Below are 23263 nucleotides of genomic sequence, written 5' to 3' on the forward strand. Positions count from 1 at the left end.
GTCTTTCCCCCACCAACTGCTCTCGTCAAGCAACCCAATGCGAATAATCATAGGAACAAACATGTAGTGGACCTATATATAAACTTTACATTATTTTATTGTTCGGTTGGTCCACCATTGTGACGGCTCTGTGCGGGATGGGCTGAAAATTTTCACTTTTCCGAGTCGTTTTCGAAAGTTTTTTCAAAACATGTGCATGTTATACATACTTCAAATTTTAATACAGCATAGAGGAACATATTTTCAACAAATTGGCCTAAAAATCAAATCATTCTGTTAAGTATGATAAAAGTTATTAACGTTCAAAATCTGACGCGGCGCCGCAGCCGATATTTTGAAACGGGACCCCTATATTGAAAGCTTAAATGTATTCTACATTAAAAGTATGATTATTCTGCAACATACTTAACAACTAATCATTGGCGGCTCCAGGGGGAGGCACGGCTGGTGCACGTATCGTTCCTATCCAAACAGAAAGTAATTCAGTAGAAAAGCGTGTGTATACAACACATTCGTGAATACTTGGATGCAAATGTAATGTAAGTCGAGAGTTTGTACGTTAACGTGTTCGATCGTGTGTGCGTATGTAGGTCGCGTGTGCTAACGTGTATGTAACTTCGCGTGCATAAATCCTATTTTATAACCGGGTGCCTTTCGCATATTCGCATGTGTTTTTGGACGATCGCGCGTGGACCGTGAATCTGATACTTAATTTTCGGTGTGCAGTTCAGGTGCTAGCAGAAAGTAAGTTCTGCCATATCACTAGAGCTCCCGGTCATGTCACCATGAAACGTATTGTCTAGTGATTTTGAGCTTTATTTTTTAATGGTCCAACTGAATGTATGGGCATCTGGCTAGGACGGAGCGTCTTTCCGGAAGTGACCGATTCATGATCGCGTTTGTGGGTTTGCGTTTGTAACTTTATAAGTACTAAAAAATAGGCTTAATTACCGGTAAGTTTGCGCGATCGTGGGCGTAGATTATCACAAAGGGCTCAAGCATTTGTACATCAACATGTTTGTTGCGTGTCACATTTCGTGTATATAAATTCAATTTTATAACCGTGAGTACATTCGCATGTTCTCGTGTGTTTTTAGATGATCACGCGCGGACCGTGAATTTAATGCTTAATTTTTACTGTATGGTTCAGATGTTAGAGGAGAGTGAGTTCTCCCATTTCACTAGAGCTCCCGGTCATGTCGCCATGCGTGTTGTCTAGAGAATATGAGCGTTGTTTTTTATTGGTCCAACTGAAGGCATGAGCCTAGACTGCTAGATCAAGGGTAGATACCCTACCAGAATCCCCTTTACACGACTAGCACATAACAATTGCACACTAGTACTAACTACTACTAATACAACTAATAGGGTTCAACGGTTATATTTTTTGATGCGCCTGTGCACGCTGAAGAAGTCGACCGATAAATTCACACACCATGACTCCCACTGTGAGCCGTGCTCACAAACACTGCCATTAAGCTGCTGAACAATGCCTGGAAGCACGCCCACAGAAAAAATCAATCCAGGGTGACTTGCCAACCGGCCACACTAGTGTGCACAGGGTGTTGGCTGACCGTTGGTTTGAGCTGGTGCAGAATATGAAAAAACACAAAACATAAAAAAGTCCCATAAACCCGCTCGGTCTGCTCGATGCACCACTATCGAGGTGTAATGCAATAGCCATCTTAAAGCAGTTTTCTGTCAGAGGTTCTCTAAACACTGATGTACGAATAAGCTTGATGATGTTTGTAATACCGTCAAACCCGTCAAACTAGGGGAGGAAAGTTTTATGAAAGGTTGTAAAATTGTAATAAAACTACATCTCTTCGAAGGTTCAAAATCGGCAAAATCCCCAAAAGTTTATTCTTGTCCAAATTTTTTTCGTGATCACATCAAATCTCGACATTTAATTCATTTTAAAGACCTTTGGCTTTAAAATTTTTTGAAATTTTTGAAAACATTTTTTTGTTCAGGCTTATATTCAGTATTCAATATATAACTGAACGATTCAGTCTATATTTCCAGATCTATATAACCAATACGTAAGAAATTTTATAGCATTTATTTGAGGGGACAATATCCCTTCTACTAATGAGACTAACTTTGTGAAAATTGGCCCAACCATCTCCAAGAAACTGATGTGAGTTTGGTAATTTTGAAAGATGGCAATTTTTCCGGAACTGTCTGAACCTTTTATGGTCAATGTGGCCAACTAGACTTTGAAATGGAGGGAGGGGTGATCGTAGGTGTAGGGAAATTCCTATGTGGCCTTGCAAATCAACCTATAACTCCGGAACCAACAGTCAGAGCTGAACAAAATTCAATATGAGTCAATGGAAGTGTCATCTCAATTATTTGAATTCAAGTTTGTCCGAATCAGTCAAGAATTCGCTGAGAAATAGAGGGGACATTAACTTAATAATTTGGCAAGCTGCCCGGGGGCATCAAGCCAATATGGTTAAAGCTACTTCGATTGGTCCCCTAGACCCGAAAATTCAAGTAATGTTGCATATATTTTAATATGTATTGCATCATTTGGCCATCATGGTGGTACCAGTTTATATGAGAATGTACTGTGTGACCGCACTCTTCAACCTATAACTCCGGAACTGGAACTCCGGTCGACAAAAAAATCAATAGCAGCCGATTTGGTTATATCTTTCATTTGAGACTAATATTGTGCAAATCGGTTCAGCCATCTCTGAGAAGCAAGTGTGACATTATTTTTCATACACACAGACATATTCCGATCTCTTCGAACTGAGTCAAATAGTATATGTGAATCGATCCTTCGGACCTCGGTTAAAAAGTCGATGCTTGGGGCGATTGCATAACCTTTGTATATGAGAAAGGAAAAATCGAAAAAAAAAATATTTTCAAACCGAATAGAATGTTTAGCCATTTTAATCAAAATTAACTCAGCGCCCGAAAACGAATCTTAGATAAAATTACAAGACCCAACTACTTTTAATACCATCTTTTGCACGAATTCGACCCACTGTGCAACCGATCGCAGACGGTTGATGACTTCGAACATTCTTTTGTTCATCCCTTTCAACTGTTGCCAATTGTTCGGACCATACTTTATAGAATTTTTATTCTCTTGTGAGGATTTTTCCGTCTAATTCATTAACGATAAAAAAGAGCGTGGAGAAGAAGAATTTTCGCGCTCTTCGGCATACTGTGCTAGTGTGGATAGTAGTCATCCCTCGCTGTCGGAAGTATTTCTTGTCGGTTTTTTCATGATGCTGAAACAACGGGGGCATACTTCAATTGGAAAAAGACACCATCTATGGCATTTAGTTATTAATTATATCGATAATTTCGTGTTATCTAGCTTGTCTCTAATTACGGGGAATGCAAATCATGCTAAAATAAAAATATAGTTTCTTTAAAATAAGAGTGTTTGTCATTTGATTTCAATATAACATTAATGGTAATGGTTGTAATCCACTAGGAGGTTGATATTAGCTCATCATCATAACCAAACTAGATCAGGAGGTTATTCGGCGTCCGTCGGGTTAAAGTATCTCTGCCAATAATTGATCCACTCCCCTGTCGCAGATGGCAACAGAAACAGATCTTCCTATATCAAAGTGTAGCTCCATAGCGAAGGCTGAATGACTGAAGGGGTAAAAATATGCCACACGTGAACGGAGTAGTCTAACCCTTGCCGAGTCAAAGGGGATCACTGATACAGCGGCTGTTTGTTATTATGTTCCAATTGCCGAAAAGTTTCAACTTTCAGTCTATCTTCTCATCTCGCACAGAGCAGAAGCATAATGTCGCTCCGCTATAACTACCAATAGGCAAGGAACTAGTTCTACCAAGTTCTATTGGAAGAGGACCGGGCGTGAACGGGTTACATCCATTATTCATTCATTCATGTGCAAAAGAACTGGGTACTCCAATAATCAATATTTTTAATCGCCCTACTGTTGAATGTACCATTCCATCCGTTTAGAACACTAAGATAATACCTATCCATAAATCAGAAAACATCAATTTAGTGGAAAACTATCGTGGATAATCGATACTATGCTGCCCCGGTAGAACATTTGAAGCTCTCGTCGATTTCTTTACTATGCTGGCAAACTGAAGTAAGTTCCAGCATGTAACTTACAGCCAAACTGAAGTAAGTTCCAGCATGGTTTCATCGAACGCAGATCAACAAAAAACAAATCTCATAAATTATATCAACACTCTGTTTCTCGTCGAAAGTTGTTAATTTGGTTCCGCACACTATCGACAAACTCATAATCATATAGTTGAACGGTTGAAGTCATATCTTACATCGCGAAACTTCTACATCATTCAACGTTACCTTAGGCGTTCCTCAAGGCAGCGAACTCGGGCCTCTTTGCTTTTTCCTATTTAAAAACGATCTTGCGTATCGTCCGTCATCTGGAAAATCGTTCTTTGCTGCTGACCTAAGAATATTCCAAGTCATTGCGTCTATCATAAACTGCGAAGCGTCACAGTATGATAAAGACCTGCTTCAACTTGGTGTGACAAAATCAGAATGAGATTAAACGTTATCTACTTTACCAGATACCATAGTACTATACAATAGAGTTACACGTTTGGTTCAAATGTTCTGGAGCTTGTAATTTCAATACGTGATCTTGATGTGTATATGGATAGTAAACTAAGATTCAACGATTAAACAGTTAGTAAAAGTGAAAATAGAGCTCAATCTCAAGCAAGTATCCTACATATAACTGCATCACACGAGCAACTGTATGCGAAAAACAACATGCAGCGTGATGTCGAATATAACGGTATTAAAACCAAGATTCCCGTGTAGATCGCTAATAACAAGGTGAACATTTGTATACATGACGTAGCATCGCACCCCAAACCAGAATTCACTAGACGAATTATGTCAAAATGCGGGGGAACTGGAATTTGTTACGAATGATGCCTGAGGAAATGTTTTCCCAGTATTTCCAACGGCGTTCGTGTTATAAGAACTTTAACTAAACTCATTCCTTCGTATTTAACTTATAGGAGTGGAAAGCAATTAGGGACGGCGCAATGTCTTCTAAATCTTTTGCCTCCCCCTCTCTTGTATATAGAATCTTATTTCTAGTCTTTAGATACCTGTAAATTTTTTCTCTTTCATAAAAAAAAATGTTTCAACATTGTAACCTCCTAGTTTTAAAATATCCAAAATGTAAAAACAAAAGAATTTGGCACCGCCAAGCTAACGCATTTGTGCCTATCAAATAAACGAAATGGAAAAAAAAATCTTTTGCCAATATTTATTTTATTTTTAACCTTGAATTAAATTATCATGCAATTTTATGATAGTCGGATGAAAAGAGTTTTTAACATGTGGTTGAACTAGAATGGATGGATACTGGACCGAATAGACACATGACCGAATAGACACTAGATCGAATGAACACAAAACCGAATGTATACTAGACCGAATGGACTACTAACCCGAATGAACACTAGCCCGGATGGACACTAGACCGAATGACACTATACCGAATGGACACTACACCGAATTGGACACTAGACCCAATTGGACACTAGACCGAATTGGACACTGGACCGAATTGGACACTAGACCAAATTGGACACTAAACGGAATTGGGCACAAGACCGAATTGGATCCTAGACTGAATTGGACCCTAGACCGAATTAGACACTAGTCCGCATTGGCCACTGGACCGAATTGGACACTAGGCAGAATTGAACACTAGACAGAATCGGACAATAGACCGAATTGGACACTAGACCGAGTTGGATACTAGACGGAATTGGACACTAGACCGAATTGGACACTAGACCGAATTGGATCCTAGACTTAATTGGACCCTAGACCGAATTAGGAACTAGTCCGAATTGGACACTAGACGGAAATGACCACTAGATAGAATTGGACAATAGACCGAATCGGACACTGGACCGAATTGGCCACTAGACCGAATTGGACACTAGGCAGAATTGCACACTAGACAGAATTGGACACAAGACCGAATTGGACACTAGACCGAGTTGAACACTAGACCGAATTGGACACTAGCCCGAATTGGACACTAGACGGAATTGGACACTTGACCGAATTGGAAACTAGACCGAATTGGTCACTGAATGGTATTGGGCACAAGACCGAATTGGATCCTAGACTGAATTGGACCCCAGACCGAATTAGACACTAGTCCGAATTGGCCACTAGACCGAATTGGACACTAGGCAGAATTGAACACTAGACAGAATTGGACAATAGACCGAATTGGACACTAGACGGAATTGGACACTAGACCGAATTGGACACTTAACGGAATTGGACACTAGACCGAATTGGATCCTAGACTGAATTGGATCCTAGACCGAATTAGACACTAGTCCGAATTGGCCACTAGACCGAATTGGACACTAGACGGAAATGAACACTATATATAGTTGGACAATAGACCGAACTGGACCGAATTGGCCACTAGACCGAATTGGCCACTAGACCGAATTGGACACAAGACCGAATTGGACACAAGACCAAATTGGACACTAGACCGAGTTGAACACTAGACCGAATTGGACACATGACCGAATTGGACACTAGACGGAATTGGACACTTGACTGAATTGAACACTACACCGAATTGGACACTAGACCGATTTGGACACTAGACCGAATTGGACACTAAACCGAATTGGATCCTAGACTGAATTGGACCCTAGACCGAATTAGACACTAGACCGAATTGGCCACTAGACCGAATTGGACTCTAGACGGAAATGAACACTAGATAGAATTGGACAATAGACCGAATTGGACACTAGACGGAATTGGACACTTGACCGAATTGGACACTAGACCGAATTGGAAACTAGACCGAATTGGACACAAGACCGAATTGGACCCTAGACCGAATTGGACACTAGACCGAATTGGACACTAGACGGAATTGGACACTTGACCGAATTGGACACTAGACCGAATTGGACACTAGACCGAATTGGACACTAAACCGAATTGGACACTAGACCGAGTTGAACACTAGACCGAATTGGACACTAGACCGAATGGACGCTAGACCGAACGGACATTAGACCAAAGGAACATTAGATCGAATGGATATTATGCCGTAAAAATCAATAAATAAAATTATTCTATCGATTTTGTTCACTATTTTAGGCGAAACTAAAAGAAATGAAAGATTTGGTTAGGCAAGATAGGAATTCACATATATAGTAGGATAGGTATTCTATAGAGAATCATTTTTAAACATAGAACGGAAAATTAGTTCTTATAAGCAATCGGGCGATCAACACGAGTCCAACACCATGGTCGGTAAGCAGGCATAACTCACCATCATGCTTTGCCACGAACACCGTCGTCATGACACTAATGAATTCTTGACATCCCTTTAAAAAATTTGAGTGGGTACCTTCTGAATAATAGAACGTAACCAACGACAAAGCCTCTTGTTGCTCTATGACGTTTCTAACTTTCGAGTGTTCTCTGACGAGAAAAACAGAGAAGTTTGTTGAAGCAGATTGGCCTGCGTAAATGTCAACTTGTAATATGCCCACATTAGCTGTAGAGTTAGCCTTTTCAATAGCCGTTGTAATCTAACATTTGTCAAATCATGCATTTAGAAACTCCCGCTTTTTCTTGCGAAAATGCTGCATTGTTTCCCACACTGCATCAAATGGCGATTCTCCAAAGAACTGAACTGCATGCAAAGCAATCGAATTACCAACTCGCTCTAAGGAACAACATTCCATCGCCTAAATCCAACGCCAATCAAAATTAATTATTTTGTTTCGATTTTTTCTCTAATGCCATTCAAATTATGAAACATCAATTTGATTTTATTACCACGGATGTAAGGCAGGATTGAGTAGCGCACTTTTCAAAGTCGTTACCTTGTCACCTACATACCACGAGTCTACTTAGACACGATACATTTTTTCATTCGCTTACTCACATCCGTGTACCGAGAATTTGTCAACCCACCGAACAATCCGAGCTGCCAAAGTGCGGTTGGGTGCGGAAAACAAATTATCCAATTTCCATATCACCACGAGTTTATCAAATGATTACCGACGCGGGACGTGTTTTGTGGTGTCGCTTGCGAAAACAAGAGAAAATTGAGTTATAAAAGTGGTATCGATTTTTCAAATGCTATCGTTGTCACTTGGATAAGCGAGAAGTGTGCATGGTTTAATAAATAACCAAATTACTCACTACTACATCGTTTTGATTTATTGGATTAGGTCAGTTTATAAACAACTAACTGATGAGAATGAAAATTATATTAAATTTAAAAAAATGATGCTGATAACAATGTCAAATTGTGCGTTTTTATTCTGATAATTTTGCTTGCTACAATAAGAAAGTTATCAGGACCTAAAAGACTCCTATGGAAACATGAAAGCAATTCAGCATTGCATCGTTTTTCAATACATGCACTTTATATGATCAAAACATACTATTCGCTACAATTTCTCTGTATGTCATTGTGATTGGAATCACTTTGTTTAACTTGCATAAAAGAAGCTTTCTGCCACTATTTATTCCTATATTCCGATCAGTAGACGATTTTAATTTTCCGTAATGGATCGTGTCACACTACTTATAGTCAAAGACTCAACAGAATCCATTGTGTTCCAAGTTCCAATTGTCATCGGCTTTTCCCTGCCGGGAGAATAAGAGAAACAGCACAAACAATCCCTCATACGATAAACAGCGACTTCCGTCAGACATGTACCTACCAGGAACCACTTAAAAATGCAACTCGCCGTGTCAAACGAACGAGTATTGATTAATGACATTTTCGGTTTTGACACCTTTGTAATCGATGCTATCTGTACTCATTCTTTTTTACATTACACCGACCAATATAGCACCAACCGAAAGCGAAAACCATATTAGGTTAGATATCATTTTCACGTACAGACGCTCTTTAGTTCCGCTAACTTGCCATTCGCCACACAGGAAGCGGTTTCCTGTTTTCCCCGACATCATGTATCATTCCAACACCGTTCTCAGGAGAAAACTCGCGGTGGTGCTGCACAGCAAGTAAGCTTTTTGTAGAAGTACATCCCTATTTCCCACTCACCTACTCTGGCTGATTTTTACCGCAAAACGGGTCCCATATTCTGCGGGATTTTCCATCCACCTAAGACTGGCTGGTACTGAAGCACTGGCAGTGAATTATCAGTCCCGAACAGACTGCACATTCCGTGAGCTACTTTTCAGGCTTGTCCTAGACATGAATAAAATTAAGTGAAAATAGCAGCTGTTTTTGCAGACCTCGCCAGTGATGAAGTGGGAGAGAGCCACCTTAATCGTATCACGTGCAATGAAGATAGCAATGATGATTGCGGAAAATTTACCATTGCCGACATGGCGTACTTTTTTGCGAACCGAGAATGTAGTTAGGTAAGGTACATACATACAATAATAGAATATTCCCCAAACTATGAATAAGTTTTAGTTTACTTTATATTTGTACTACAAGTAGTTGTTTTAAACTGTTTACTACCAGGGATAGCTACCCTCCGAAAACGTCTCCAAACTTTTCAAAGTTTCAAATAAGACCAATATACTTTCTTCGTTATAATTTAGTATTGAACACAGCTTTATATCGATGTTTCATACTAAAAAGATTGTATGATACGATAAAAAGCTATGGGCAAAAACTAGAACTTTTAAAATCGGGGACGTTCCCCTCAATTTTCACCGCACGCGTCGTAGTAACAAAGAGTTAAAAATTTGCTTCCTCGAGTGGGTAACCGTGGAAGTCAGTGGATGCACCTGCTACTCTTTATAAGATGCACATTTTTTACACCAGTCAGACTTCGGAAGAGTTGCATGCTAATGATCGCTTCTCATTACCTAAGATGTTTTCAACACGGCTGGACTGTTGTTCAAAAGAATTAAATTGAAGTTGGCTTCCTCTAATGAAAATCACTTCAAACAATTTTTTCGCCTCTCTTAAGAGGAGTTTGAAGATTATGTGATAATTTCTAAAGGGTTGTATCATACTGTGACAGAAATGGGTTTCCCCTCGTAGTCTTCGGTGATGCAAATGCCCACCACATAATTTGGGGCAGCTCAGATATCAATTTGAGAGGCACCGAATTGATTGAATACTTAAGTAGTACAAATTTGCACATGCATAATGTAGCAAATCGCTCAACATTTGCACGATCTGGCAGAGAAGAGGTATTAGGTATTAGGCTCTCTGCTCTGACGGTATTACGCATGAGTTGGCAAACTGGCCTGTACCAAACGAGCTCGAACAATGTTTATCTGGTCCTAAGTACATCATCGTGAACTTCTCGCTAGATATCGTCACATATTGTAATCCCAAATCTACGAACTGGGACCTCCACGAAGAGTGCTTGATGACTAGGATTATTGGGTATCCTCGGACGATTGAATCTCTAAGTGACTTGGAAGAGGTCAGGGATAAAACAGACTCACACAACTGTCTCAAGTCTCAATAAGACTAGCGGATTAAATAAGTTACTTGCAAAATCGAAAGACTTTCATGTCAGTTCCATTAGAACTGCTAATGATGAATACTCGTCTGACGAAAATGTAGTACTCAACTGACTTTTTGATACACACTTTCCAGGCTGTACGGAGCCATCACTGACGACTGCCCCTGAGTTCTTGTAGTTGCGATCAGACTAACCAGTCAGACCTCCTTCCTTCTCAAATCAATGTAACATTTAATCGACAACCACATTCGGAATGTTAGTATGGGCGGACAGCCGCTACATGCATATCAGCGGAGGAATTCCACTACCACCCTGTTACACAATACCGCCTATAACATTGATAAAGTAATTTCGGTGACCTCAACCCAACTATCGAGACTTATTTGGACATTTGCAATTGCAATCGGATGATAGATACGAGCTCCGAAATGAGACCATCCCACTACTGCTAGTTCCAACAATCCCGGACCGGTTCATCCTGAGCATAAACTTTTGGGACAAGTTCGGAGTCAAAGCAACATGCTGCAGTATGGAAACGAAGCTAGATGAGACTGAGCTGAAAGAAGCTGAGCCTTTCTTTCCGAATAGACGTAGGAGATGCACCACCACGCAAGCAGCGACACTATCCAATGTCTTCATATACGCTAGAAGAAGTAAACCGCGAGATCGACAGGATGCTCGCTCTGGATGTCATCGAAGAAGCGCTATTCTCTCCGTGGAACAACACACTGACAGCGATTAAGAAGAAAACTGGGATACACCCAGTCTACCTTGAAGCTCGCCATTTAAACTCGGCGATGGTGAATGAAGGATACCACAAATCTCGTCGATCATCAACAATCTCGGCGGCTATGAGTACATTTCGTCAATCGATCTTAAGGGCGCATTCTGGCGGTTACCGCTGCAGGCGACATTCAGGCCGTTGATAGCATTCATGGTTCTATCCCGAGGACACTTCCAGTTTAAGGTAGTTCCCTTCGGACTTTGATGACGCACTTGTTTACCGACATGGCACCACACGTGGTTCACTACCTGGACGACATCGTAATTTGCTCCAAATCATTCGACAAACACATCAGATTGCTGAAAGAAGTAACAAGGCGAGAAATCCAAGTTCTGTCGTCGAGAAATCAGATACCTGGGCAATATTTGCAACAAGAGTGGATTGAAAAGATCGAGAGCATCGTAAAATTTTCAGTTCCAATGAACCGGAAGGAGGTACAACGGTTTCTGAACGTGTTATAGCAGATTTGTCACGGCTGATATTACCAATACCGGAACTGACGGAGACGAAAAGTAAGTTTCAATGGTCTACGCAGGCAGATGAAGCATTCCTCAAGCTCAAAGCAACCCTGGTATCTGCTCCGGTGCTAGCAATGTCCGACTATATAAGGCCATTCTCGATTGCTTGCGATACCAGCGATGTTGCCATTAAAGCCGTACTGACGTAGGAGACTGACGGAGAAGAACACCCGATTTGCAACTTCTCGCAGAAGCTACCTTCTTCGGAACGAAAATATTAGATAACGGAACGTGAATGTCTGGCGGTCATCTGGGCCATTGAGAAGTTTCTAGGGTACATAGAAGGAGTGACGTTTACCCTTTTTTGCGAGCAAATAGCTGTCCGTTGTTTGAATTTAAGCCACCAACATTCTGGTGTAAATCTCGATATTATTGACATCAGGTCACAAGATGTTAGAGCAAAAAACACATTATTGGAAGCGAAGAATATATCAGCGCTTAAAGTGCTCGGATCAGATGTATACTTGCCATTTGTGGCGGGTTGGAAGACCCTTTCACCCATTTCACACACAGGACCGGGACGACTGATGATCGCTGGCTGCAATTGCTACACTGTGGCGGTGGGATCGAGGGCTCTCATAGTGCCAACTGCGGTGACGAGACGGTAGTAGCTTACGGCGAGAGTCGGACGATGAAGAAGCGTGAATCGGTTCAACCGTTGTATCGTTACAATTTGTATAATACTTGCCGAAAAAGGCGGCTTGTAAGACCCCTTCTCCACCCACACATACAGGACCGGGACGACTGGCTGCAATTGCTTGATTGTGGCGGGGGATCGAGGGATTCCATTGTACCAACTGCGTTGCGTCCCAGTATGCGATCAGCATCGACACTTCTTCACAATCGCGATGTAGCTTGGTATAGTGGCATTGCCAATCGTTGCGGAGTCTTCTGTAGGATTAATGAGCTGGGTTGCATTAGTGGAATACATGCGACTTCTGAGGGCGGAGGAAAATCAGTCGGTGGGCACCAAATGTTCTGGGTACGGCTTTCCTCAAAATCCTCAAATGCCTTGCGACCATGCGTCAGGGTTAAGAGCTGCTTCATGGTACTTTGGGTGAACTCCAACTTTGAGGGATATGAAGTTCAGAGTACTGACGTCTATGCCTTTTTTAACAAACGGAATAACCTTTGTCTCCTCGTTGCAGTTTAGTCCTCCTTTGGACATTTTTTCGACAGTCTCCTTGCTAACGCTGGGATGAAAAGCGGGAAAGATACAACTAGAGCAACGAAGGTGGAACAGTGAGACTGTTGCTATTATCGACTAGCTTTCGATCACCGACAACAATACTGCTCGGATCAGGGCCATCCTCGCGACAACGTTTCTGAGATGGTTGAGAGGTACCGGAATTTGGCCGGACTGGAGTGGCTGTTGAATCCGTTCTGGCGAGGTGCGAAATTTGCTGGTTACTTTTTGATAACTCTGCCTTTAGTTCAGAACAGACGTCATCCGTTTTCTCAGCGATAGCACAACCAAGCGAGGAAACAGTGTCGCGAAAGCGAGCAAACTTCATCAACTTGACACATTCATTGTTTTCGGCAAGTTTTTTTGAGAACGGCTTGTTGAGTTATTTCCCACATTGCATATGCACCACATTTTTACGAAATCCCAAGCATTCGATAAAGTCGTCGTCCAATTTGACGATTTTCGCGCAGTGATCGCATGCACTTGCCATAATACCCACCCTAGGACCGGCTTTTCGTTTTCGTCTCACTGTGCACCAAGTTAATGTGGGACATACTTTCTTCTACCCGCGTGCAGGTGGCGAAGTGAGCGCGTGAATTTTTGTGGGTAATTACACACAGGTCTGGTGATGTAAACAATCTCAATTTTCACTGGGTTTTTCACGAGAAAAAACAAAATTCATAGAAAACATTATTAAACTTCACAATATCAAGGGCGCAAAAAAAAATTAGAATCGACTGATACGATAAACGATGATTAAACGGCACAAACCATGTCAAATATTAAAAAAAAATAACTGGAGCGATCAATACAAACAACTAATCGGTGAAAATACACTGAACCAAAAAAAAAAGAGTTATTCATGTTATCTGTACACTATGTAGCCAACGACGCACAGTGGGACGGAATCAAAAAAAGCCGGACATAGATATTTGTGACGAAACTATTGGTTATGGCACTTTGATGTCTTTGGAAAGATTTCTTCATTTTTAAGTAGTTTAATATAATGTTGGAAAAAAATTTTTTAAGGGGGTATATACGCAGATATAAAAAATAACTTTGCAAGTTGTTGCCAAAATTGATAGTCATGTATGGAAAGTTTGTAGACGAAAAACTTTGTTGAAGTAGCGAAATGGCTACCTGTTAAGCGAAAAAAGTTATAGGGTGAAATTGAAGTACATGTCGGAATACCCCCTTAAAAAGTGTTTTTTCACTGTAACTTTGTTAATTGATTTTTAACAGGTTCTCGATGTTCTAGAAAGTTGTGGATGCTTTCAAAACACACCTTTTTTCGGAATAGTTCAACTCGCTATCTCTTCGTTTTTAGGGTGTATGTCTGTTTTTTTAGTTTTTTTTGGGCTAACTTTAAGGAGCTATGGTTTGTAGAGTAGCAGGTAGTAGCAGCTAAATTTATTTTTTTTAATATTCAGCAAGAAATACCCTATTGATACATATATAAATCATAGCAGGATCCAAAAGGATCCTTGGAATAATGTGGGGTAAAATAGACTAGCGTTTCAATAAATTATTTGTATTATGAAGCATGAAAAATAAACTATTATGCGAAATTAATAAACATTTGAAATATTATAGTTCATTCCATATATTCCGACATTCAAAGTCATTTTTTTTGTTATTAACATGCTCATAAGTCATCAGTGTCCTGCCAATTATCTTCTTCGTCATTGGATGAACAAGGTAATAATACAACCGAGTATTCCAAGCAACGAAATACCTTGTTCATTCAATGACGAAGAAGATAATTGGCAGGACACTGATGACTTATGAGCATGTTAATAACAAAAAAACCTGTTTTAATCCACCTAGCGGTGCAATTGTGCCTTTATCATTTCTCTAAACTATGGCACGGAGGCTTTTTATGTTCAACATAATTGTGGAAATGTCCATTACATTCTTAGTACACTTTGCACTTATACACAATGGCATTCCAGCCACGAACTTGATGAACTACGTGTCGACGGTGAAACACTTGAAACAAAAAAATATCATACTCCATTAGCCTAATCAGCATTAGATCAATGTTATCTGCTTGCTAACTCATTTTGTCATGCGGGGATGGGTATGTGAGGAGGGCGAAAGTCCCATGAACGAACGACTCCTCAGCTTAAATTGGTATGCTTTGTGATATAGTGGTGGTTTAAAGATGATGGGGTTGAAAGGGAGGGGTATGAGGGCTGGATGGGGTGGTGGCCTGAGGGGTGATTTAAGGAGATTTTTAAAGGAGGGGAGTGAACAGTAGAGGGGGGTGTAACCCCTCTCCGTAAACCATCAACTACGCTCCTGTTAAAATCCAGAAACCTTAAGCGAGTCGAAAAAAAAATTTGGCCGGGATTAGGTTGACGTTTTTCAGAGTGATTGCATAACCTTTCTATATGAGAAAGGCAAAAATGTGCCAAAATCCAAAAAAAATGAATCGTCGTCAAATTTTTTTTTTCGAGTTTGCATCAAATCTCGACGTTTCATGCACCTTGAACACATTTAGCATCAAAAATAAAAATTCTATTTTTAATTTTTCCTATAGTTTATATGAGAAATTTCTGTGTGACCGCACTCTGAAACCCGTAATTCCGGAACCAGAATTCCGATCCAAAATTCCAAAATCCAAAAATCCAAAATTCAATAGCAGCTGATGGGAAGGTTGCTCCTTTCATTTGAGACTAAGTTTGGGCAAATCGGTCCAGCCATCTCTGAGAAAAATGAGTGACATTATTTGACACATACGCACATACATACACACACACATACACACACACACATACACACACATACACACATATACATACACACATACACACACACATACAGACTTTTTCCGACCTCGACGAACTGAGTCGAATGGGACATGACACTCGGCCCTCCGGGCCGGGATTGGGTTGACGTTTTTCAGAGTGATTGCATAACCTTTCCATATGAGAAAGGCAAAAATGATTTTGAATGTCGGAATATATGAAATGAACTATAATATTTCAAATGATTATTAATTTCGCATAATAGTTTATTTTTCATGCTTCATAATACAAATAATTTATTGAAACGCTAGTCTATTTTACCATGCATTATTCCAAGGATCCTTGTAGATCCCGCTATGATTTATATATGTATCAATAGGGTATTTCTTGCTGAACATCAACAAAATAAATTTAGCTGCTACTACCTGCTACTCTACAAACCATAGCCCCTTAAAGTTAGCCCAAAAAAATCAAAAAAAAAAACAGACGTGCACCCTAAAAAGGAAGAGATAGCGAGTTAGTCTATTCCGAAAAAAGGTGTGTTTTGAAAGCATCTACAACTTTCTAGAACATCAAAAACCTGTAAAAAATCAAATAAAAAAGTTACAATAAAAAAACACCTTTTAAGGGGGTATTCCGACATGTACTTCAATTTCACCCAATAACTTTTTTCGCCTAACAGATAGCCATTTCGCTACTTCAACAAAATTTCATAAAATCATTTCGTCTACAAACTTTCTATACATAACTATCAATTTTGGTAACAACTTGCAAAGTTATTTTTTGTATCTGCGTATATATCCCCTTAAATAAATTTTTTCCAAGATTATGAAACCTTTCCGAAGACATCAAAGTGCCATAACCAATAGTTTCGTCGCAAATATCATTGTCCGGCTTTTTTTTGATTCCGTCCCACTGTGCGACGTGTTACTGTGGGGTACGATATTGTATTGAGCAAGTATGAGGTAACGAATCGTTTGGAAGCTTTTCACTCACAGTTTCAGGGCGCAAAAACCCATGAATTTGTGCTCCAGATGATTTGTTTTATTTATCCATAAAGCATCAATCCAGAATTATTATAAGTGTTTCGCCTTCGATTTTTTTTTCAAACAGGCTTTAAAGTATGCTCTTTGAACAGCGAGAAGAAATTAACACCAAAAAAATCTGAATTTTATCGTTGACGTAATTCCAAACTTGCCACAATATAACAAACCGTAATTGATGAAATGACGAAATATAACCGTGTTCTGTTTAATTTTACATGAAAGATGTACTTTCCACGCACAGTGCCATAAAATTACACCCTTCAACATTTTAAACAATCGCCATATGTGGAATAAAATTACGTGACTCGCGAAATTCAACGCCATGTAAAATCAAAATCAAACGTAAAACTATATCGTTTTTGATGCTCGTATATCGTCGCTGTTGTGCTATCTTATGACAAGCGCCATTTTGCACATTTCGAGAAAAACGATTTTTAAAGTTTGAGATTGAATATCATGAAAGTTATAAATGGTAGAAACAATTCAGAGAAGACAATTGATGCTTCTACCTATTCTGTACTAATCTCTCAAATATTACGAACATCGGTTGACTATGTTGCGAGTTTTCACTAAAAATGTAAACAAAAGTCGCACTCACACGTGTCATAGGTGTATATTGATGAAAAAATTTGTATGACGTGTCATAATCGTGCATGGAAAATTTTCCATAGAAAAAAATCATCAATTATGAACTTTTATTCATATCTTTGGGATCATTTGGTCTATAAACAATCGGTTAGATACATTTCGAAGAAAATGAGTCAGGGAATCTAGAAAAAATAATTATTTTTAGTTACAGTGTTGCCAAATAGGCAATATTTCCAGTTTATTTACAAGTAAAAGTTATATTTACGACTGTGCCTTACTATAAAATATTGGAATAAAAAAATATTTTCAGAGAAAACTCAAAATTTCATGTATTTTTATCTCACACCTATTTTATTGGCCAGCAGTGTAAATAATTCTAACATTAATCAATTTGTCTCAATGAAGTTTAAAAGTTGTCGGAAGATACCGTGTACGAGAAATAAAAAAATCAGCGCGAAAATATTTTTTGTTAGAAATACCGTAAGTTGCTTAATTAGGATAGCCTAAAATTGAAATCTTTAGAGATACAACCATGGCGTATTTGGCAAAGCTGTTTGACATAAGTAGCTCTATAATTTTGTCGATGACTGTAATCTTCTGTCTCATCACATTTTGAAAATAATTTTGGAATTCTCTTGTAAAGGTGTTAAGAAAATCGAATTGTGGACGCCTTGTTAACAGCAAATCGAATATGGGAGTTGCTTACGTCACAATCGATTTAATGGATATGTCGTAAGGGGTACTAGACTGTCGGTTTTGTTTTAAACCAACTGATTATTTGTCTGCATCACTATACCATTCGCAGCAAGTTCTGCTAATACGACGAGCTTGCATTGCAGAACCGTAAATCGAAACCGATATAACGAGAAGACAAGATTTGTTTGTTGTTATGGAACATTCGATTAATTTGTTCCGTTCCGTATCGATAGCAGACAGGCATAGGAAGAGCCCAAAAAATGCAACATGTGATGTTGTTTTTAGTCAGGAAAGGCAAGGCAACAAATACAACAACCAAAATTCTTTCTTTCTTTCCTAAGTGCGGAGTACACAAAATCCTGAAGCCCCTGACCCAGAACAGTTTTCCCCTTCATAGACTGGTGGGTCCATATCGAAAACAGACACCAAAAGCTAAGTCAACCAAATGCTACTGTCTTCTACCTTTGTGTCAGGTACAAAGTAGACTTTGACATGTCCCGCGATCAACCGGGCGCATTACGACTAAATTGAAACAATCCCCACGCAGTCAAATGATAGAGAACTGCAAAACACTTGGCAGTGCAGAAGGAAGCTTACTGAATGATGCGAACGAGATGTTCCGTCGTTATCTCTTCAAGAGCAGAGTGCGTTCTGACAAAATAATTGTAACGTTGTGTTTATCTGATTACCGAACAAATTTCCGACAGCAATTAATACCTTGCAGACGTTATCTCGCTAGATTTTCCATCAAATTGTCAATATTGCAAAGCCCTGCATCACCCTCTCGAGGACTCTGCTCAGGGTATAAAAGCACAATCCCAACGGAAAAGAGCGTTACACACATCAGCAGATTATACTTACATCAGCAGCCCGGCTGTGCAGTGTATCGTACGATTCGGCCTTGGTACTTATGCATTTGAGCTTCATGGGTTTCACCACGGCCAGCAGCTTCCCATCGTGACTGTGTAGCATTTCCCCGTCCGCTCCCAGGATGCGAATGTCATGCGAGGACTTCCGGTGTATCCGCAACGACTGGGGCGATAGCTCACGATAACTGCCCGGTCTGATAGCATCGCCGTTTACAGTGTTGTTCACAGCTCCCCCGCCGCCAACTCCACTGCTCCCAGCATGGTGATTATGCTGACCGTGCACCGAGACACTGTACCGTTTGCGAACCGGGTCGAACTTGGAGCCCGCATGGGCAAGCCCCTCCTGGAGTATGGTGTTATTTGATTTGTTCGGTTGATTATTGGCCACCCGATCGGCCGCGGCTGTAGAGGCGGTGGCTTTTGAACCAATCACTGTCTTGACCGTTTCCGAACGGTGCTCGTGGTACATTGTTTGACCGTCACTGACCGGGTCGGTGTTAACGGGAGATTTCACACTGTCGATGTTATTATTATTGGTGCTGGTTTTTGGAGGGGTAGAAAAAAGATGTTAGTAATTAGTTAAATGACATGGCAAAACTGATGCTAGAATTTTATCAAAAAATACAACCATTCGTTTGCAGAGCTGACGTATTTTTTCAAATAACGTAACAGATGTACCTGATTTATATTTAGCAATAGCAAAAAAGCTTCCCATTGGAATAAATCCTCAACTGAAAGAGATGGCAAAAAGTGAAATAACTAGTTAAAATTCGATTCTTACCCTATCGTTCCGTTGTTGTTATTATTCAACCCGTTACCGATGTGATTCGCGACACTTCCATTGCCGACGCCACCGGCATTATTGCTATTATTGCTGCGGCTCTTGTTCATTAGTGAGCCCATTTTCAGATGCTCCAGCATCGAGTTCAAGTGTTGCGACATCATTTTGAAACACCTTCACTTTGGAAACAACCCACGCGAAACCACCCACCGCCACTGTCAACACTTATCACCCACGAAAGCAGCACTCACAATTTCCCCGACTTCCTGTCACCGATCGCACACTTTACTTCAGAACGACACTTCACACAATTCTCGCTTCAATCACTTTTAATTACCCGCCGATGACACTCACAACTGTCGAGGATGTGGACTGGGTTGGGTCCGGGTAGGAAAGCCAGTGTGACACTGCTGCTATTGCTACGAAGGGGCGACACTTTTCCGTAACCACCGATGACATTTAGTGTCAATGTGGAGCTCGATGGTGCTTCGATTGGCTATCGCGATAAAATTTGGGTTCTTGGTGCATATGTTACGTCAGTCTGAAAGGAGATGGAAGAACAATAAAAATTTAATTAACGGATTGTTGTATGATCGAATGGCCGGTTAATCGTTTTTTATATTTTTTTGGAAAATAGCAATAATTGAAATGATGTTGAAGGTTTCATTTAATTAATAATTAGTGATTGTTATTTTAAAGACACATGCATTCTTCATTGTTCATCATTGTACATTGTACAATGTAATATGCAGGCATATAGTTGAATGCAGCGTATTTTTCGCAAATATTTTACTGAAAAGAATATTATATTCACAAAAGAAAACTCTTGTTGTTATCGCTGACCAGATGAAAATTTTGGAATATTCGTATACATACATCATAAGCCCAAATAAATGTTTTCGTTTAGAAATGTCGAGAGATTGCGCAATTATGGGCAGGCCCGTAACAGGATTGAACAGCGCCAATCTAAGGGGACGCTCTATAAAATAAGGGAGGATAAATATTCCTCGGGCGACTTTTCAGCATCCACAAAGCCAAAGTTATCATCATGATTCTCAGCTCAATTGTCAAACTGAGCCTTAATATTACAATGGCCCATACGCTTGCATTTATTGTAGTGCTTCTATGCATGACGTGTGCTACGAACAGGCCCTTAACGTGCGGTTGGCCGGGTTACTATTTACTTTTCTAAAATCGAACTGAAAAAGTAAACACCAAAGAGGCGCAAAACTTAGACCCCACCAAAGGTGCCAGAAGAACCCTATTAGTCCCATTCATTCTCATTAATTCACAATAAATGGCGTTGTTATCAAATCTATATTGCATAGAAGAAAAAACAACGAACCTACACGTTCGACTGTAAAGACTTCAATTTCATTTTAACAATTTCATAACAACACAAATGGATCAGGAAAGTTGTTATGAGCAGCAACGCCGGGAATCTCCTTAAAGCTGTAGAAAGATCGCCCCAAAGCCGGACGAAATTGTCGGAACCCAGCCAATCCTGCACTAAGTTAAATGTTGAAATGCGGAGGCACTGCCAATTCATTGTGGATCTCAAATTTCCCAGACCAGGAGCCGTTTGCTTCAACTTTGTGTCAGCGCTTTCTCTAGCGATTATATTTAGCGGCCTCTCAAGAGAAAAATTTTAACACAGAGTCACAGATATCCCCACATCGGTCAGAGTCGCACTCTCCTTGAACCAAGAGTGCGTAAAGGTGTGTCGTGATGAGTAGCTCTCTTTGGTATTTCTACGCAAACAAGTGCTTAGAAAGTCTTTTAACCTTCAAAAAGGCAAGCTAAAATTGTGACTTCAAGAAGCATCGCTCCTAAGACTCAATAAAATTAAGTCTCTTTTTTGTCGTTTTATCAGTGAGAGAATCAAAAGCCCAAAAACGCTCGATCATTTGTATTTCCAACAAAAAGTTCATTGAAACTAGAGAATTATAACTAGCCGGGCCTCTAAAACCCTTTGCCTTTTGAGAGTTAAGGGAATTCACCCTCATAATTTTCTACACACTCGCTGCATCGGGCCATATTACTGCAATGGCTCATTTACTTGTGTTTAGTGCAAAACCGGATGCGCGGTACAAACAGCCGACGGTAGAGTAAAGAGACTCCGATTTCCCTGTTGTCTCGTTAAACGTCATCCAATATAAGTTTGAAGAGACAAACAATTTTGTCCCGTCCTGGTCGATTGCCCTGACTAAAGAAAGAGTCCTTGAAACAATTACGAATCGGTGACCACACCGTCGATCTCAGCTATATAAACGGACATGTAGATGCGATAATCCTTCAAGAAAGATTTGACTTTCGAGATATCCGTCACGGCTGAATATTTTGGCGTCAGTTTTTTGAAAAGATGGTCGGAGTCCTCGCTAACTCGTGTTTTCAACATTCATTGCACCATAAGCTGGGTCTTTTACCTAAGAATTCATTTATCCGTGGGCTAAGTGCCCAGTGCAAAGTGAAAACTTAACCCATTCATGCCCATGTTGTTTGTGAACAACAACGTTTTTAAACAGCTATGACTTTTGATTAAGGCAAAATTTGCTCACAAAAATAAGTAAGGCTAATAAATGTGACTATTGTCATTCATTTGAGTACTAATACTTGCAAGGACCAGCTCTAGAACTTAAGTTATTGTAATAGGTCTGATTGGATTCCGATGGAGCAGTGCTGCCAGGAACAGTTTACGTTGACAACGGAAAATGAATTTTTCATATATCTTCATTATGTTGCAATATTATTGAAAATTGATAAAACTTATCAATTTAGATTGTCTTTGGCTACATTTTCCACGCAATTGGACTATTGTAAATATTCTAGCAGAATTGTATTGAGCATTGGGAGGTAAAAATTGAGCAGCTTCTAGCACTGCGAGGGAAGCACCTATCTTTATGAAAAAAGGCTTTTCGTGTTTCTTGACCCCACCGTTTTCAAGGAAAAATAGTTTTGAAACCCTACATGATCGAGAAAAAAGTTGGGCATGAAAGGGTTAAAGAATACGAGAAAATAGACATAAATTATTGGAGATATGAAAAATTAAAAGACAAATTAGGTGATATTAGAGTAAAAATGTTTTTGCCTATCATCACTCGATGTATTGCTGGATGCCACCGAGTTTCTAAGTAACTGGCTCAAAGAAGGTGGGAGAAATTTTATCAACATGTGATTATTAATTGCATTTTTGTTTCACTTTGGGTTGGTAATTCAAATCAATAATATGTACCGTGATAAACAATCGACCAACTAGCTAACAGCTCCTCGAGATACTGGTCTTGATATATGCTTTTACGGGCAGTAAAGTACACACCTAAATGCAGCAAATGCAGTGGTCTTAATCATATAGACGATGTTCGCGCCAAATCGTATTCAGAGATGACAGTATCTTTTCAGATTCTAATGAATCTTTCTGTACATGAAGACTTTGTCACAAAAAGCCACTTTGCATATTTTGTTTTTCCAAAAATGATCTAGACTGTCTTTTGAAAAGGGCCAAACTTTTTTTTAACAAATTTTTTTCAAATGGCTATAGTCTAAAAATGACAAATCCTACAAAAAAATGTTGTAGG

At 39.8% G+C, this 23263-nt stretch overlaps 1 protein-coding gene across 1 annotated transcript in view; it reads right to left on the reverse strand.

The window, feature by feature from the left end:
• LOC131683240 (nitric oxide synthase) overlaps positions 1-23263 on the reverse strand; it is a 251568-nt gene that overhangs the window by 125799 nt on the left and 102506 nt on the right. Inside the window, exons 2-3 of the mRNA XM_058965073.1 lie at positions 19689-20229; positions 18900-19446 (exon numbers count right to left, since the gene is read on the reverse strand). Coding sequence (XP_058821056.1) covers positions 18900-19446; positions 19689-19852 — 711 coding nt within the window. The 5' untranslated portion in view covers positions 19853-20229. The remainder of the gene's footprint in view (positions 1-18899; positions 19447-19688; positions 20230-23263) is intronic.

The sequence above is a fragment of the Topomyia yanbarensis genome, chromosome 2 (assembly GCF_030247195.1).
Source record: "Topomyia yanbarensis strain Yona2022 chromosome 2, ASM3024719v1, whole genome shotgun sequence".
NCBI classification, from domain to species: Eukaryota; Metazoa; Arthropoda; class Insecta; order Diptera; family Culicidae; genus Topomyia; species Topomyia yanbarensis.